Genomic DNA, 20,171 nt, shown 5'->3' with positions numbered 1-20,171 from the left:
ATACTCAGAACACAATTTAGTTAATACACTTCATTAAAACTGATAGTGGTAACCAATGTTTCCCATAAAACCAGGTGTTAATTGCCCTTCCAGTTGTTTCAGGTAACTCTTACCCAGTGACATTTTTATGTTTAGATCATAGTTTTTCAGGAAATACTGTATTACATCTTTCCTTCCCCCTGGTATTTCACCCACTACATAAAACGCTTGTAACAAGTGAACTCCAAGTTACCATGGTACTCAATAAAAAAAAATTGTCAGGCAAGACAGGTTCACATGTCCCTTCTTTATTTGAAGAATCCCTTGAAATGGAGGAAGAGGCAAACGGAAGGTGGCACATCCTTTGTGAAAGGAAACGACTGCCTGCGTTACTGCTTCCTTCATCTCTGAGCATCTGATAACTTGCCATGCGTCAGTCAGTCCCCGTGTCAGCATACTCTCAGAATGCAGGTAGGAAGCTGTCCTTTACAAGTTATTGAACCAAGAAAAAAATACAAGTCACTTTCGGTGTCCAAGAAAATATGCCTGGAGGTCTGTGCCAGCTGTAAAGCAAAGCTACCTGCTTTCAATGAAAATGTCTGCACCTCGGTTACTCTGATGCTTTAATACTTGATCACTCTGGAACCAAATGCACCCTTCACTGGTAGTGGGACACAGAAACACTTGCCTATGTCAGCACAGGGCAGGTCCTGGCACCCCGGGGTTTCTGCACCCTCTGGGGATATTGAGCAGTTCCCCTCAGTGTGTGCTCACCTGGGGACACCCTGAGACCTTCTTCAATAGGAAGATTCAGCACTTGTAAAATATTTACAGGGAAGAAAAGCCACTCCACACAACCACCAAATGCTGTCTGCTTTCAGTTTTGTTTTTTAATAAATCTTTCTCCATGGCTGGCCTGTTTCTGTACTGAAAGGCAAGTGCCCAGGCATTGGTCTATAAGGCCCCTGCAGACCCAGAAGCACCCGCTGCCCTGCTGCCTGCCTTTGTTCTGCACCCCAGGGCTTGTGGGCTCTGCTGCCATGCTGCATCAGCCCAGCTATATACTTACACAGTTTTATCTCTGTAATTACACTGTTCCTGTTAATTTCAACATATTTTTGATTCTGATAGGCATTTTTGTTATTTTGGGTAGAAAATTACCTCTTCATACAGTTTTTTTTCACAGCACCAGCCTTTTCTCACACCATTTAAGGCTTTTTTAGATGTTTTATTAATTTAATTCCTCTTCTAATTCAGGTTTTTTAGTCCTAATCAGACTTTGACAACTTGCCCAACATGGTTTCCCCTTTCTATCTGAGACTAATAATTCTGTATCATCTATCTTCTAGACCTGCCATCTCTTTTTATTCTCTAAAAACTCAGACTAAAGCAAGGTGAGCCTATTGTAAGTGAACTCCAAATGCAAGCCTAATGGCAGAGCCTCTCATATTCCATTAAAGGCCTCACCAAAACATCTATATACTTCTTCCAAAATCACTGAAAAATGCTGAAGCACAAAAGCAAACTGAAGCCTTTGGGAAAATCTCCTTACCACAGCATTTCAGAAAAAAAAAAAACCCACAGGAGAATACATTATGAAGAGATAACTGGAGTCTTCTGTTAGAGAAACTAGCCATAAACACACCGTGATTCACTGAGGCACCCAATGAAACCAGGGAGCTAATAATACCTGTCCTGAGAGACTGCATGCTCCTGAGAATTTCACTCAGAAATGCAAATTTACCAGCATCTTTGTGACTCATAGTCTATAGTATGGCATGTGCGAGACGAAAATAAGCTGAGGGAAGAACCTTACACTTCCAAAATGCAAAGGGAAAGGGATAGATTTCGTTACTGCTGTCAGAAGTGTGTAAAACCAGAATATTTTTAGAATTCCTCTGTTTCTCCCTCAGCCCAACTGCTTCTCCCTGACTGGATCCCAGAGCTGTTACTGATCCCAAGAGCAGAGAAGGGCTTGCAGGATCCCAGCAGGCTGCTCTGCCAACACTTGGTGCTTTCACCTTGGCTTGGTCAGCCTGTGGTTTCCTGAGGAGCTGGTCCTGCAGGTGCAGTACTACTCAGGGAATCAGTGACATTTCAAAATCATTTGAAGGAGGAAAGCTATTTTCCAGGAATCCTTCTTACATATTCTTCTCAAACATTATTTGTTTGTTTATTTGAACCCTATCTGAAGCATATCTCATTAATCTCTCCTTGATATAAGGAAAATCAGATTGCAGAAACCAGTTAACTATTTATTTCTGTAAGGGTTGGCATCATCATTATGGGACCCTTTGTGTCTCTTTTATAAACATTAAATGATTTCCTGATGGGGTCCTTATTATACAATCATGACAGCATCATCTCACGCTTTTTCTCAAAGAAGAGAAAAAGGAAACGCTTTACATAGCACCTTCAGAGGTCACCAGTCAAAATGGACAGACAAAAGCTTCATTGAGTGATCATTTCCATGGGAATATAACCCAAAAAACCCAGGGAGTTCAAAGTTGAACCTAAAATTTTGGCTCCTTAACGTGCCCTGCTCTTCTGCAGTATGGCAAGGGCTGCTGAACACCATCAGATTTTTTGTAGCCTTTTTTTTTTCTGCATAAGTTAGGTATTTCTGGTGTTAAGGACCAGGTATGAAACAGTTTCAGCCTTAACTGTGAATTTTAACACAAATATTAACAGGGGCACACCTTGCATTCTTCACTTACATAGCCTCCTCCACTGAATGATGGGAATTGCAGCTGATCCACATTCCTCAGAACAAATAAGCAGGTGTGGACAGGCAGAGTTCACACAAGCAGGGCCTATCCACAGCCCAGCTACAACACAACAGAGTCCTTCTAATGGCAATTCTTTTAAAATGTGGCAGCTAAAGTAAAATTCCCTCTAATGGAATACTGATCTGACAAGTCTCATTGCCTGGTGTTATGGATACATTTTTCATAGATGCACCCACATACTGCTCAAGCTGACAAAATGGCTGGTCAGTAACCTGTTGCCTTGGATGTAATTGCTGCTATTGTTGTTTTCTGATTTCAAAAGGGGCATAAAAATCCTCCAATGCATGTCTCTGCTATAATATAGCAAGGCCGCAGTTAGAGAAGTACTTTACATGCTGCTCCATTATTGTACATGCCACCAGCAGAGCAGAAATCCGCAGACAGAATTGCGCTCTGCCCACTGCCTTGAGGAATTAACCCCAGAGGAGCTAGTAGTGTGAAAGAGCCAAGCACAAGCTGTTCTCTGAAACAAAAGAGGGGCCAAAATACCACCACCAAGAGCCATCTCCTCTAAGACATCACAAGACAAAACAGCGAGGCAACAGCGCTGCGGTATGTGTATGAAACAACTGTAACTGGTAAAAAAATGGGATTTTCCAGCCAGTGATACTCTATTACAACAGTCTCACCTGTCTCAGAAAACAGCAAGATGCTATATTTTAAACAATCATGATCTCACCCAGAGAATAAGAGCATGTGTCAGCTCCAAAGGAGGATGAATTTTTCAGAAGTATGTTCTAAAATTCCTCTATCCTGCTTTTTGAGACACGGTAATGTAATGCATTGATGACAGATACACTACACACAGTCAAACCTCAATGCCCACGGCAATTTATTCAGGTTTAACTGCAACAGAAACAAATGAGGAGGCTCGCTGGTCAGGCAGGAGCTCTGCCCCAGGCTGGCGTGGTGTGGGCAGTGACTTGGCCATTTCTGCGTGGTACAAAGCCAAACAATTTGGTTTGACGGGGTGCTCGGCACAGAGGCCACCCTGGGGTGTCCACACTGCCTGCCCAGGACATGGCACAGAAGAAATGTGAGGTACATCGCACAAATCAGCTCAAGCACAGCTGAGCTGATGAGCTCAGGACTGCTGCTGCTGCCAAATCTGGGCTGGCTCATGTGGAGCTGGAGTGATGGAGCTTTGCTGAACCCAAGCTGACCTTATACAAAGCCATGAGCTATCTCTATGCTGATTCCATCAAAACATACAGTCTTATCTCTATCATCTAGATCTTTCTAACAGAGCCCCATCAAATCATTAAAGATACACAGTTTAGTGTCTTGTAAAATTATTAACATGAAATGTAAAGAAAGAAGAAAGCATTAGTAATGCATCCATTAGCAGTTACTGCACAGGTCAGGTCACCACACATGCAAACCCAGCCCATGCATCAAACAATCCACCCCATTTCCATTTAATGTAAGCAGAACCCACAGAACAGGCATAATCTGGAAACAAGCTATATTCTAAATTATTTTACCCTTTTCCTTTCCCCTCTGGTCAAAGGGAGGTATAAAACTACTTTCAAAATATGATGGTAGAGTATGAAGTACACAAGCATTAGTATATGATTGAATATACTTCTCTGAAAGCAACTTCAGAAAGAGAGAGCAGCAAGGCTATTCCAGGGCTGGTTCTGGGTCCCTGAAAAGCTGGGTTGAAAATACCAACAACCTTCCCAATAAAAGAACACGGAGGTGCAGGCAGTGACAGGTCTATGCACAATCCCAGTCCAGAAAGGCAAGTTACCAACTGACTTTCTAACTATTTCTTCTCCTATTGTTCTTATCAGGCCCCACTTTTTCCAAACTATTCATTACACTTGCTGTATGTATCTGATCTCTCAGAGCAATTAGAACAGGTAAGGCAGGAGTTTCCGGCATGCTCTTTAAAATCACCCGTGGAAAACTGGCCTTGGGATCAAGCCACAGGGCAGGACCCCTATCCTCAGTTCACTCCAGCAGCCAAGGCTGGATCCACTGTTTCTGCTGCTTTTCACTGGCTGAGGAGATAAACCCTAGGATTACACACTAAATTGCTTACTCAGCAAATCAGAGATACACCCAATGCCATCTATATTTCTTCATTAAACTATTTTTCAGTTTTTTTATAATGGTAAAAGTGAGGTGGGCTCCATCAGCACCACAGCAGTAGCCAACAGCAGTACAGTATCACTCAAGTATTTTCTGCCTGGAATTTAGGCTTCATTCTGAAATACAACACATTCACACACAACATTTGTACGACTGAGGAAACACAAGACGCTTGCCACACATTTATGATCTTCCTGGGGAAATGATATAGAGGACAAAAGAGACTATACTTACTCCCTCCCCAGCTGCTTTTACAATCTAATAATTTATTTCTCCTGGACATAAATTTCAGGTTTAAACAAAATCCCGAAACCTAAAGATGCCACGTGATACAGGCTTGGGCAGTATTTCTTTCTGTTTTGAAGATGAAGTGCTTAATGCATTGCTCTGTTAACCAGTAGCCTTAAGTTTCAAGGGAGGGGGGAAGAGACAAGCAATTAGACTGTGGCAGACCCTAGATGCAAACTCAGATGGCTGTTACTAACTTCATACACAGAGTTAAAAATATCTGGTTATTGAAAATTATTTTCTCAGTCCATGGGGGTTTATCTAGGTACAGGCTGAGATGTTTATTTTTTCTGCAACAGCTGTACGGGGGGTTTCTTTTACAACATTTTCCTTACACAGTAGCTATATATCATTCATATTTCTGAAAGCAGACTCTTTCAATGATGCAAAAAATCTCTGCAATCAGAAACAACTATATCCTCTTTCAGAAAAATAAAACAAATAAAATACATCTCCAAACATCTTTAGTCAGCAGCTAAGATAACAGTGCTCTTAAGACAAATGTAAAAATCCAGGGTATAAATTCACGTTAACTGTTACAAATATATCCATCTGTTCACAGACTAACTAGTGACTGAAACTGATGAATCCACTAGAATGTAATTTTCAAGCCCACTAGTGCCTGTTCTCTTCTAGTAATAAAGTAAATGCTTTTCAATATCTGTGCTGCTTTTGAATGCCAATTTCCATTTAAGCAGGTTTGGGTTCTCTCTAATAAATAAATAAATAAATAAACAAACAAATAAATAAATAAATAAATGTAAGTAAATTAAAATAGCAAATGCCTTTTCTTTCCAAAGGTCAAACTAAGCCTTTAAAGAACAAGCAACATTTCAGCAAGGCAGAGAGGACAAAACTCCAATCAGACAAATGGACTGTGTAATGGTTCAGAACCATGGCTGCCTCAGGTTTTCTGAATGGGCTGTAGTACCGAATATGGCACAAACAGTTTGATGTTGAAGCTTATCTCTCTTTTACTGCAAACAAGAATATATATAAATAATGAATGTGGCTGGGGATCTGTGCTGGTACTATTGCTGGTTCTGCAAGCTGCAGGAGGAGAAACATACACTGCTCCATGTTTTGGTTATCAGTGAATCCTTGTTTTTCAGCAATAAACACAGAATACTTTATCTGAAATAGCTTCTGCAGAACATGCAACATAAGTTTAAGCTTTCTAAAAGTGCCAGCAAATTGCAGAAAGATAAGTTACAAAGAACCACCTGATTTGCCGTGATGAATTGTGTGCATGCCTCAATGATCAAAACTGCAGCTGAGACCTATTATATTTAATGATCTAGACATTTCTTGTGAAAACACTCAGGCATATACTGTTATGTCTGGACAAGCATCCCCATTTTGCTCTAGCAGCAAGCAACTGAAGAGACTGAACTTTTAAAAGGATGCTGTACACTACCTTCTATGAGCTTTTTTAAACAGAGACTGATCAAGCTCCACTATTTTCTTTAAATAATGCTTATGCTCTGCCCTTTCAAGTGCAGCATCCGTTTTCCTTTGAAAAATGAATTCAGTTCCTTTGGATGCTAGCGACACTCACAGGAGGAATCAGAGCTAATCTGTGCTCAGACCCCAAACTACTTTCCACAGCAGCTACTACAGCAGAACAAAATTAAAGGGGTTGTATTAGAGATCTCTTCCCACCAGCAAGAAAAAAAATGTAGCAAGACTTTTTTTAAGAGAAAACTACACTTTTTTTAAAAATTATTATTATTTTAATTTAGTTGCCTACATATTATGTTAATGTTCTGTTTCTAATTTAAGGACAATGTCCTGCTTAGAAAGACATGTGCTTCCAAGCCCAGTATGGCCAAGCAGTGGTACCTGGATCTGCTGTCCCTGCACAGCCAGCTGTGCTGACGGCCATGCTCACAGACCTGCAGCTTACAGCCCCTTTGCTCTGTGGTTCTACATGGGAAATGGGGCTTCATACCAACTTCCTCTGGAGACAGGAATTTCATCTTGTGAACATATGAATGACTTCTGAACACAAGCTTTGAGAATTCCAGGCTTTACTACTGGCTCCTCCAAAAATTTCCTGAAAGGATCTGGGTATATTGTTCAACCTCTGCCTTTCCAAATTTGTAAAGTAGAAAACAACCTCAGTAAAAGTGCTGGTGAGCTTAATTCATTCACAGCTATAAAAAACACAGAGATCTGCAGAGAGTAGCCACACAATATTCTTGCTACCACACATTCAAGAGCTCATATTACCCCCCCCGATCAGTTTGAACCTCTTTTTACCATTCATTGTTCAGCAAAACACCAACATGTGGCGTTTGACTCCAGAAATAAGGATTTCAAAGTGTTATTTCACTCACCTGAGGAGCTGCTAAATACTATCACAGTGGTAATTTGTGATAGTGTAGTAAGGAACGAAGAAAAGGTATTTGTTAACTGTTGACATAACAAAATTAATTTTCCATCCCTAAACTTTTTCTCATTTCTCCTGTGAGCTCTGCTGCAATGTTACTGACTGGCACTGCTGAAATGCCAACTTGCATTTCTCATCCTTAATTTCTCTCTAAATGTCATTAGTAATTGTTATTGCCAGACCAGAGAGTGCAATCTGCTCTTTTCGAAAGAAAATCCATTTCTCATTTCTTCTCCCATGCTTCCTCCTTTTGGTCAAGGATGGATGTTTAACACAGCCCCTGCACTCTGCTTCCAAGAAGATGGGAATTCATTAATGAATTGGGAAGTAAAATATTCCTGCTTTATTTATTTACATATACTATGCCTGGATCTTTATGAATACCTAATAGTATATTCAGACTGTTTTTAAAGCACATCTTTCAAGAGCACTAGCAAGTGTTAATTAAATAAAGCTAACAAGTAGGAGAAGGAAACACCCTATAATCTGTACACACAAACCTCTCCCTGGATGCTTGCATAAATTACTCTTTTTGCTGGGCAGCAATATTTTTAAAAATAAAAGCATATTATATGTTTTTTCTTTCTTTCTGTCAGATGGAAAACGAACCTCTTTAGAGAGATGCATAAACTGGTCTAACTTTGGTCTGGATTAATGTGTCACCCTCATTTATCTGTGCAAGTAAAAATGGTTTCCACTGCCACTGAGAAGGGAGGTGAGCTTAGACATCTGAGTGCAAGGGAAAACCTGCAAGTGTAAAATGCTGGCTCCTTGTATGGCATTATATATTACTCCCATGATTTCTGCAGTTATGAACAGCTCCTGCAAAATTTGGTCTCCAGTACTCAGAGGCACTTTGAGTCAGTTTTAGGAGGGACTCCATGATGTGACACATCTTTAGCTGAGCTCCCCATAATCAGCACATCTTACATTTGTGTGCCTGCCTTGTTTTGTAATGTATATAAAGTAATTAGTTCAAAACTAGGCTGCATTTCCATTATCTATTAACTAAAGGTGTCTTATCTCAAATAAATAGACATTTGGACATTTCCAGCCAGGAATTGTGCTGTCAATAAACACAATTGATGCATATACATTGTCTCTTGGCGGCTTACCCTCCTGCCCATCTGTTGGGATGGCATGGTGCCTACTCAAAAGTTGATTGGACCCTTGCCCTAGGGCATAGATGACAGGCAACGACGGGTTTAGCTGGGCAGCCTAAGCACCGGATCCAAGTGCCATCTCTGCTGTAGGAAGCCCCTTCTGTGTGCCAGCACTGCCACATTGGAACGACATGCCTCCTTACACTTGATCACACATGTTGACACTTGGGTGCTCTTAAGTGCATTAATGACTGAAACGATGCCTTTCACCTGGCTCCCTTCCTTTTTTTCCCTGTCTTGCATCACTGCTGGGTTTTCTGCACATGTTAATGTGAAGTTGTGAATACTTTGCTAGCCAGGGCCAGCCGCAGAACAGCACTAATGGTGTAAGAAATGAAGGAGGGGTTTTTGTTATAGGACATGCTACTCCAGTGCCAAGCTTCATCTCAGGTGACTCTTTGCAGACTTGAGAGATCTTTCTACATCTCACTGAAGAGACCTCAGGGATGATAAAGGTGTAGCAATATATTGATCAGAATCATCTTTCCGAATGAAAAAATGCTACACCTTATCACTATGTCAAACACAGGGCAAATCAAGCTTTCTGCACCATGTTATGTTTCAGCAGAAATGGCCACACACAGAGGCCACGCAGTCTGGATTACACGGCTGTTCCAACAGCATCCCCAGCCGGAGGCTATGGAAACACCACCTTGTTCTGTGCTGTGGAAGAAGGTGCTGGCAAATCACAGAGGTGCATGAGCATGAACAGTTTTTCCTCTTTACATAGAGCATTAACCTCTGCAGATGTCAGGCCCGGGAAACCTCCAGCATTGCCCACACTGAACCTCAACTGCAGTTATGCAGAGCCCAGCTACAGCTGCACTCAGTCTATGATAGCATGTCTTAGCTTTGGTCCTTATGAAAGCTTCTTCCTAACCCCAAATTTTTAAACAGCCAGCTATTCCTCCTTCTCTGAATTTAAACATATGTACCGAATACCAGAGACCTAATAAGTAAAACTCTTCCCTACTGTGACAACAGATCAGAGATAAAACTTGTGGTTTTGCAGTCCATAAAGAACATTCAGGCAGACAGACTCAACATGATGGGTATGTGCCTACAGCGCTTTTAATTTTTAATTATTGTTAGTTATAATTATCTGACTGCGTCTGAATGAAACCCAGCAATATGGCTGGAATAGATTTTGGTATTCTTGTAATTTATTAGCTTTGTAACTACTAATAATTAAAATTTAACAATACTCCAAGCACCATAGCAACATTTTTTTAAGAAATGCTAGCCAGATCTGCTAGGATAACTGACTAGGTTGTTTTCAGGATTTTCAGAGGAGGACTAACATTAAAAAAAAAAAAAAAAAAAGGGAAGGATTGATAACAGACTCTGACAAGCCTATAAACAACTAAAATGCAAAGATTCAATTTAAAAGAAAAAAAAAAGGATTTTACTTGCAGGAAATTAATTCTACCTGATTTTGTAGGTAAAACTTAGAAAGAGCTTGTTTTCAGCAAGAAGCTCCTGGTGTTTAACATCTAGGTCACACATAAGTTCTGAAACGCAGCAAAAGTTACACTAAGTGGAAGTACTGCCTTGAGATAGAGCCACATTTCAGGTCCCATTTGTCCTGTCATCTACACGCTCCTCCAGGGAAAAATATTTCCTGCAACTTCATCAAAATACCATAGATTTGGTTTTCTCTCACTGACTGTAAGGACACTGGAACCCAGAAGCACTGAGACATTTCAGTGTTGCAAGCACATAGGGCTATTTGGAAAAAATATTTTACTCCTATTTAAGTAAGCTTTCCTGTATCCCCTGGGAGCAGGTAAAGTCCGCATTTCAAGTATGAGCTGGAGACATCAACTACTAAAAGATTTTGAACAGCTGGGTATAGACCTGAAATTGCTTAAGTCTCTTTCCAGTGCTCTGACCACTGGTGGTAAACTGAGCCCTTAGATGCAGTCCTATAGACTCACTTGGGTGCAGGTGGGTCACATACAAACCAAGAGCCTCTCATTCTCCCCGCATGCTTCAAGGGACACGGTTGTACACAGATGGCCCCAAGGACAATTGTTATGAGCAGCTGGAGATGTTGCTTCTTATTGCCCTACTCTCAGGGAAGCCACCAAGGGTACAGAGCAGTGTCCTAACGTCCCCCATTAGGGATATCGACTATTCTGTGGCTTGCTGCAGTGCCCCCTTACCTGGGCAGAATGCCTCTCCTCTACTCTATAGGAGTTGCATCTAACATCAAGATAACATTAAAAGCAGACTCAAAAAAAGAAAACCTGCTTAGGGCTTGATCTGCTGTAATCAGCGGAAAGAATCCCAAGGACTTTGATGTGGACCAAATCAAGCCCCTGGAGGACATTCATGGTAAATCATTATTAATATAATGAGTGCAATTTCTGTGCAGCAGCTCATGCCTGTTTACGGATATATGAAAATCGCCAGCTTTTCACACAAAATAAAATGGGGAAGGAGACAGACCACAGTGTTGGCCAATGAGCCATAGTAGCCACTCTCCTTTTGATATGGTTGCATTTAAAGAAACTGGGCACTTAAAATGACAGCAAACTCTTCAAGTGAAGCTCCCTTAATTTAGTGGTTTGACATATCTCCAAATCTGAACAGAAAAGAAAGCCTTTTATTCATAGCAGGCAATAAAACACCTGAACACCTGTGCTAGGAAGGACCTGGCAGGTACCCTGGTCCCCTGGTACCTGGATTTTTTGCACATTGTTTATTATATCCCTTGCCTTAGTTTTCATCAATTGTAATCATTTAGGAGGAAACCGTATCATTAACAGTACACAAGCAAACAGCAGGAATTAATCCTTTAAATACAAATACTTCATTGGTTATGTGATGGCACCTTGGAAAAAGCAATGTGGCAAAAGACTACATATGAAAATCCTTATGTTTCCTCTGAAAACCACTGCTCAGTCAGAATTTGCTTAATGTAATTCTCAGCACAAGTAACTGAGGAGGTATCTTTCCCTGCTGTGAATTACACCACAAATATAACTCAGCACCCATTATGTATCATAATTTCTGACCCATCTTTGGTGTTGGCAGGACTCCCTGCTATGCTTTAAATAGTAGAGACCAAAACTGTAGTTGTCAAAGAGCTAGCTCATCTCCCACATCCGAGTGCCCCATGTGTTGCTCTGGCTCCAGCTGCCTATGAGAAGCGGGCATGCTGGTGGTGGCTGGCAGCTCCTGACATGGATGCTAGAGATGGAGCTGTTTGACAGGGCTCCTGCCCTACATGTGAGGAAATCCCCAAACCTCCACCTCTACACTCGTATCGGCAAGGATGCTTTAGTAGGAAAAATGAAATGCCATAGCCTTGGTGTTTTATACATTAGCTATAAATCTACTTTTTTTCCAGGCTTTCATCATATTCATAGCTGTCAATCTTACAAACTGAGGATGAGAAAAACATGTAGATGCCAGCCTTTCCTCTTCTGCCCTAAGTGTATGTGGGGTTATCACATATACTGTTTCTTTTGTGTTTCAAACTTAAACTTACCATGTTTTCCTTCCTTATTTCCAAAGAGATAATGTAAGGAGTTAACACTGTTTTGTTCTGGCAATGTCATCATGTAACCTCACTGACTCATCACTCCAGATTCACACCAGAATTTCCATCATTTGTAAAAAGAGCTCAATTTCTCAGAGCTTTCTTAAGCCCCAGTCTTATGGCTCCATTAGATGATGTAAAATTTGAAGCATAAACCTATGTTAAAATACAACTACTCAGAAGGGCAAAGAGGGTTTGACTGCCTCCAGAACATTACACTGCTGGTATTTGCACCAACCACAAGAAGCACATGTACAGGTGTTTCTCGTCACATGGCACACATTTCTAGGCTTATTATTTTGGGTTTACTCTGTTTAAAGAAATGTTCACAAACCAGCAGGGCAAATTCATGCTTCTCCATGAATTCTCTAAAAGTTGCTTTTACCCAGTGCTGCCTCTCATTTTCCTCACCCTCCTTGTTCTAATTGCTTTTCTGTAAGTACCCCATTCTGAAGTGCTTCTTAAAATAGTTGAATGTTAGGGGGTTTTGGTTTGGTTTTTTTTTTAGGGGGGTGCAGGTTATTTTATTAAAACTTTTTTTCAGTGGTTTCCTTTAAAATACAAAGAAGTAAAAGCTTAAGTTCAGATGTTGACACTAGTTATTCTACATCAGTGGGAAAGCAAGATCAGAACAGAAAAGTCAAATTCCTCAAGTAGAACCCCTTGTTGGATGGTGATTTGCCCACCTAAGAACAATTGCACAGTTAAGAGACTGAAAAGTTTATGCAGATTTAACCCTAACTAGCAACTGAACAACTGGTTCATTAAAATAATACTGAATCTTTATTACTAAACAAAAATATAACCAATAGTTGAGGAGTTTAGAGCATCCAGCTTACAGATCAGAAAATGATGAAAGAATTTTGCTGAGGTAAACTGGCTCAAAAGTCTTGAGCATTTCTAACTGCTTTACACACACATTTTGAATCCTTCTTGGCTCAGGTATTTGGATTAGTAAAATCCCTGGCATCAAGTAAACATGTATTTCTGAGTCACTGCTAAAATAAAGATTAAAACTGTGCAGCTAAGAACTGAATATTAATTCAGCCAACACCATTCAAAACTATTCGTGTAATTATTATGAGCACAAAAATTTTAAGTGCACACAAATCCTGCATAAAAACTGGAAAATTACAATCATAATTTATCTGATTAAAGCTGCTATTTGCAGCAATTTTGCAATATGCAACACTTCAGAATTGTAACGCTATGTAATTAAAACTGTTAACTGCAAAAAATGGGCACTGTAAATACTATAATTTAACATGGTTCTCTTTATTTGATCATCTGATTTTAAAGGTTAATGCAGTGACCTAGGAAGCCAGTGTGCCCATTTTAATTGTGCTGGCTTTTTGACCAAACATAATTTTACAGGAAAAATTACAGGAAAAATCAGAGATGCCTTCTTAAAAACATTCATAGTGAGAGAACACAAACACCCAAAATCTGCTGACTTTATTAAAATATTAACTAGGTATAGTTAAAACTTTTGTACACTTATGCAAATCAGCTTGCTAGAACAAGGGAAAAAGGAGATTCCCCTGAGAGACAAAAGAAAAAAAAAACCAAAACAACAAAGAAAAAAAATCAACCATCCTTCCATAGCATGACACCACGACACAAGAGGAGCAGCTTGGGAATTCAGCAAGATAAATAAAAACCCTCCAAAGTTTAAGTAAATTGTGGTTTGTAAAGCTAATACATTTCAATGAGGCACGCAATATCATTTCAGAAAGAGACTGCATTTGCCAGGTGACAGCAGTGGTATTTTGGTGATGGTGCTACACAGGTAGGATATGACTAAGAAGGATGGCCAGGTGGACACCTCCATGTGAGATCGCTTTGGATGGGCACGCTCCAGCAGTCCATTCCCCATGAGGTACCAGGTACACACACCGTGGTGGTTTTAGCATCTACCTGGCTTTAGCAACAAAGGTATTCATGTGATTTAAACCCAAGCCTCATAGCATGGTATGAAGGTGGTCCCTAGGGCCACGGCCCCAAGAATGTTGCACCAGCATACCCAGGTCAAGGGCCAACCCCTCCAAAAGGCTTGCTGCACCCAGGCACGGGTTTGTGAAGGCTCAAACTGCTGTGGCCCCCAGTGCTGCCAGGGAAACTGGTATGTAATGCCTGGTTTGCAGAACCTGCAGCTTATTAATGTGCTTGTGCCTTAGTGCAGCCTCTAATTAAGCATGTGTTGAGCTGCACCCATGCTTTGCTCTCATACCTCAGTAGGGAAAATTCTTTTACTTCTGACTTAACAGTGAGAAAGGGGAGGGGGTAGCTATCGTTTGTTTAGTCTTTGTATGTTAATAAGTCTCTAAATTATTAATAGAAGAAAAGAAATTATTTACAAGGTGTTTGACGTAGACATGTCAAGATGTACCAACACTACTGTCAAGAGAAATACTTAGAAAGAATCATGATATCTGTCTTATTTATTCATTCCAGCCATGCTCAGAGACCCCTTCCTCCTGATAGCACCCAGGGAGGCATGAGGAGACTGAGAGACTGTTTAAGGGCAGAACAGACCATATCAAGAGTATACACCTTTTCTAAATGCTGCACAAAGGTGATGGCTGCACAGAGAAATCAACAGCTTTAGCTTTGCTTTTACTCCTGTTGTAAACATACCTGAAGCTCTGTTTGAAAGAAGAACTTCTGCGGGCACTGGGAGCAGTCATAAATTTTATCTTCCTGCCCATGGACTGCAAAGATGTGCTGCTGCAGTTTGTTTGCCTGTACAAAGACTGAAACAACATAGTACGATTAGTTAAGATTGCTTTCTATAATGCATCTCGTCCTGAACTGCACTTCTAGGATTGCAAAGACTCTGAGAAGCCCAAGGATATCTGCCAGAGAAGTGCTGATAGACTCTGTTCGGCAGAATTTCCTTACAAGTAGTCAATTTAGAGTCTCCAGACTGGCAGTCAGCTTACTTCTAACAGACTCTATATGCTGCATGGATTTTTGATATTTCACATAAAGCTAACGCTGTCCATAGGTAACTGGAAGAACTAAGTCATGAGACCAAAGAGAGGATGTCACCGCTCCTGCAGGGAGCCCTGGGCCTGCAGCAGGTGCATTGGATGCATTTTTAATGCAGGACAACTGGGCCAGGAGAAGCCTTGATGGCTGGGGTCTGGAAGACACGTGGCCCAGAACAGCATTTCTGGCAGGCATGTGAATCTGAAAGGGCAGGCTTGTCACTGTTTTTAGACCTTTTAAATGGGTTGTCCATTCAGTATATATAAAAAAAGAAGATTCTCATTTAACATCACAAATATCGCAGCATATACATTATGATTTTGAATCAACTTATTAGTATGACTTTATCAAGTGAAATTTTAAGTGAAACATATTGAACCACATGTTTTAGCTGGTTAAAAATCTACCTCATTTGATTTTTGTCTCTTTTTATATGAATGACCATCAGCATCTAAAAATAGCTTCTTCAGTGGAATTAAATGCATGCTCTCAAAGAGTTTTTTTTAGAGCACATTTCAGGAAAGGATAAATTAACTCCAAGTTCACAGAAAAAGCAGATTCTTAAATTGTGTGACACCACGAGAAAACTGGGCTGAGATAGCAGGTGGCAAAACTGCAGTTGTACAATTTGGTTTATTTATCTGTTAATTCAATAAAGGTTTACCAAACCTTAACTCAAGTGAGCCTCACAACCAAGAGTAGACCATGAGCTACCTAGTTTTACAGGGTCCTTCTAAGGGGAATATGAGCTTGCAAGAGCAGGTCCATACCATGCAAGTCTTATACTTGGAAACACATTGCGCCTTCAAGCCACAGGGTAGAATTTCAAAGGGTCTGAAGGGTGGGGGCAATGCAGAACCTGCCACGTGTGGCAGTGCTGTTCAGGGTCAGACACCACAGTGCTGCTCTTCAGAGCGAGCCCCAGTTTCAGACAGACAACACTTTAAATGTTTCCAAGCATAGTATTTCTTTTTCCCAAGGAAAGGAATACAGTATTTCGCAAATCCCCTGAGTGTCATTTCCAGATCTAGCCATGCATGCTGAGGCTTGTCTTGGCCTCCTTGTCTTACCTGTGAAACAAACAGGGCATTTGAATGTGCCTCCCATCCCCTCAAAGCTGTGCTCAATCAGGTGACACAGGAGCTTTGCCGGAGAGTCAAACATCTGGTTACACAGCTTGCACTCATGATTGATTCCTTCCTCTGCAAGGTTCAAATGATACAACTTGTTAGTGACACAGCAGATTAGTGTAGAGGATGCAGCAGCAGCAGTTGGTGAGAAACACCCATGCCAGCACACACGGTACCATGGACCCACCAACGTTGCCATGGTCCCAGCCTCATCAGAGAGGCCAGCTGAGCTGCTCATATGGGGCATGCAGATGTATGGCTCCAGCACACTGTAGGAGCACTGATTTTCAGCAATATGGGACCAGCGCCGCCATCAACCTGCCAGGAGTCCATAGCCTGCTCCCAGGCTCCTGAGCACACTGCACTGCTCCACCTCGCATCCTACCACAAAGGGTGAGCATCCCTGCTCCGGGGAGAGATTATTAAATAGTCAAACATCACTTAAAATGGGTTTAACAGTGTGGATTCTGCCAGCAACACTGAAAATAGGCTGAAATGCAGACTAGTGCAAACATGCAGGAGAGGAAGAAAGTATCAGAGAATAGAAGGAATTCAGAGCAGAGTGTCAGCCTTAGTTCTCTATTTCTTGGCTTTTCCAAGGTGAAGAGAGATCACTGAAGGTATTTAAATATAATTTGAAAGTGTAATTTTCACACCATATATCTTAAGCATTGAATACATGGGGCCTGTTTTAAATGCTCCTATGTTCTACCTAACTCATAAGGAAATACAAATAATTATTACTATTGTTTCAAGCCTATCACTTCCATAAGATTCTAAGTTTTTCTGTTTACTGAAGTTTCTGGTTCTGGGTGCAGTTGCGTCTTTTTTTGAGGTAATGTAGCCACATTAAAGCAATTTTCACACATAAAATTAATTATTTGGTATTCTTGAAGGGAGAGAGTTATAGAAATTTTGAAAACACAATGTACAGTTTATATAAATCAGAAAACATGTAAAATTTAAAAAATTTGTGGATGGTTTCCATAAATATTTCCTGGAAATGTGCCTTTCCTTCACCGTGTCAGCACATGAACTTCTCATGAAAACATATTTTAAAAAATAAAGCAATTGTCTTTTGATGTACACTCAGCTTTATTTTTATATCTTCATATCACCAAATTCAATTTTTAGTTCAAAGATAGATAAGAAATTACTACATTATACCATGAACTAATCTCTTGCCAAATGCATTTGGATTGTGTGAATAATGCAAGTCTTCAGAAAGCATGGTCTTTAAATTAGGTTTTTATTTCTTTAAAGGGGCTAAACAGAGGGAAATTATTGTTTTGTACAAGGCCTTTGGTACTCTCAGGAGCCCAAAGCCCTTTTATAAGGCAGGGACTTGGATGCCAGGGCAACCATAAGAGGGGGCTCTACACATGGGCTGCAGAGCACAGCCTGTGCCTGGGCATATGGTGGCTCTTGCACCATGGCACGCTTGCACGTAGAGGTAACTCCTAGAGCACACAAGGCTTGAAGGGCTCTCCAAAACAGTGTGAAATATAACGATTTAAATAAAAAGATGCCCAGGCAGTGCCTTGTGCAGCAGCATGCACTGGTGCCGGTGCCAGTGATGCCTCAAGGCTGGGTGGCTCTCTGGAAATGTGTGTAGCAGTGGGTGCTCTGTGGTGGTATGCAGGGTGAAAGCAAGGTGCTAATGGTGAGTGCTGGCACTGGAGCTGCGGTGGGGATGTGGAGATGCAAACAGGCAGGTTGGGAAGGAGGTAAAAAGAGAAAATGAAAGGGAAGAAAGAGTCAGAAAGATGAAAAGTCTGGTGGCTCCACAGCAGCAGCTCCTGGAATTCCCTGGGCAGCCATAACCAGGGATTAGGATATTTCTAGGATGCAACAATATTTGCAATTCTCTGCTGGGGCAGGCATTACAGATGGGTATATTGCCCTTTCTGACAAATAAGTTTCAAAACCTGACCCTCTCCCCTTATTGAAGTGTAAGGCTGGCTTTTCACATTGAACCCTGGCCTGGCAAGTTTTGGTTTTTGCAATCTGCTCTAGAGAGGAGGAAAGATGGGGAAGGGATATGTGCCTTTTGCTGAGTATCCTGAGCATGCCAGCCACACAGCTGTGTACAGTGACCAAACACTGCAATAAGCCTGGGAAGTATGAAGCAGGTCTTGAGGAATTAATTCCTTCTACAGAGAAATCATGTTTGACATTAATTTTCTATCCTACATAGACTGGGTATTTGGAAAACAGTGATTCATGCCCAGTCCGTGGTCCTGTGTGAGCATGTGTGTTCATAAATACAGAGAGACACATACTACTGATCAGATTTAGGCTGCTCTTTCTCCAGCCTAAATACCTGTAATTTCAGTAAAATTTAAAAAAAAAAAAAACCAAAAAACCAAACCAAATAAAACAAAAAAAAAAAATCACACCAACAAACCTCAGTATTTCAATTGAACCAATTGAAGTATATTCTTACAAGCTTAATGTGTTTAACTAGGTAACAGAGACTGTGTATTTTCTTGGCTGATCCCTGCAGTATTTTAAATAGTTAAACTTATAACAAACAAACTAAAACTCGAATGAAAAATAATAAAACATAATAGGTTCCCGCAGATCTGGAAATTTATCCCACTCGAGGTAAGACCTTTTGATTTGCAAATCCACTTCTGAATTATAAGGCCTTCTCCTCACCAGTGGGGGTTTTTATTCCACTCCCACAGGAGTCCATTATGTATTTCTTGTGTCTATAAAACCATCCAGAAAGAAAAAAGGGGGGAAAAAGTACCATGGTTAGCATGACAAACGTTTCTCTTTTCATGCATGTGTATTCAAAATATGAAAATGCCCAAAGATATAGATAGAATTGCTGCTATAATCACTCTCTCCTCCATGGCATTTTACGGCATATTATTTTACACAGAAACACAGCACATGTATAGGGATACTCTGTCACCTTTGGAGAATAACTTCCTTGAAATATGTAAAATCATATAGGTACATTCAAGGTGTCTTTTTGACAGTATGGTGTGACACCAACACTCCAGTCAGACGTGTGGTTCTGGGCTTTAGCAACACAAAACATATAATCATTTCCCTCATTTTAATATCCCCCACCCCCTTTTTTTAACCATGACAAGCATCTATGAAAGACCTTTACAACTCAAGTGAATTATGCAGCCCCTCTCATTTGTAAAATAAACTGCAGATTTTTACAGCTTGCTGTGCTAGATCTTCTCCCATTTCTCCATAAGTGTATCTGTGTGGGGATCAATTGATTACAGGACAAAAAAAGCAATGCACAGCAAATGAGAACCTTGGGCTTCTTGCTTTTTTTTTTTTCTCTCAAGCTCAAAATAATAAACATTAATTTTACACTTCATTTCTCAAAAAAATAATAGGATGTGCTCTTGTTTAAAACAAGCAGGCCTGCTGGATTCTGTCAGGCTGAAACTATGTCAGGCCAAAAGAGGAACAGAGTGCTTTGTGTAAAAGTATCATGGGGAGATGATAGTATCCTGTAACGTTTTCAGTACCTACTTTTGTCTCCAAAAGCATTTGATCCCTGGCAGACATATACTTATTTCCATACTGGTCTTGAGGGAAGCCAGTAGGAATGAGAGCTGATTATCTGAATCCTGAAGGTGAAACCTGGGTGGTGCCCACTGATGTCAAAGGCAGGCATTTGTATAAATTTGGAGGTACATAATTTACTGCCTGTTAGCAAGGATGAGCGGGTGTGCAGACCCAGCTGAACAGCAGAGGCAAAGCACAGTGCTCATTGTTCCCAAGTTCAGATGCTTTTGCAGGATAGTTTTAAATATGTTG

At 40.7% G+C, this 20,171-nt stretch overlaps 1 protein-coding gene across 2 annotated transcripts in view; it reads right to left on the bottom strand.

The window, feature by feature from the left end:
• Positions 1-20,171, bottom strand: part of ZNF423 (zinc finger protein 423) — a 238,848-nt gene that overhangs the window by 8,521 nt on the left and 210,156 nt on the right. For both annotated transcript variants that reach the window (XM_031051938.2, XM_031051939.2), the window contains 2 exons: positions 16,317-16,448; positions 14,893-15,008 (listed from right to left, as the gene is read on the bottom strand). In XM_031051938.2, the coding sequence (XP_030907798.1) occupies positions 14,893-15,008; positions 16,317-16,448 (248 nt within the window). The remainder of the gene's footprint in view (positions 1-14,892; positions 15,009-16,316; positions 16,449-20,171) is intronic.

Source organism: Melopsittacus undulatus, chromosome Z (genome assembly GCF_012275295.1).
Source record: "Melopsittacus undulatus isolate bMelUnd1 chromosome Z, bMelUnd1.mat.Z, whole genome shotgun sequence".
Classification (NCBI taxonomy): domain Eukaryota; kingdom Metazoa; phylum Chordata; class Aves; order Psittaciformes; family Psittaculidae; genus Melopsittacus; species Melopsittacus undulatus.
The sequence above is the reverse complement of the archived record's forward strand: the minus strand, read 5'-3'. Positions and strand labels throughout refer to the sequence as shown.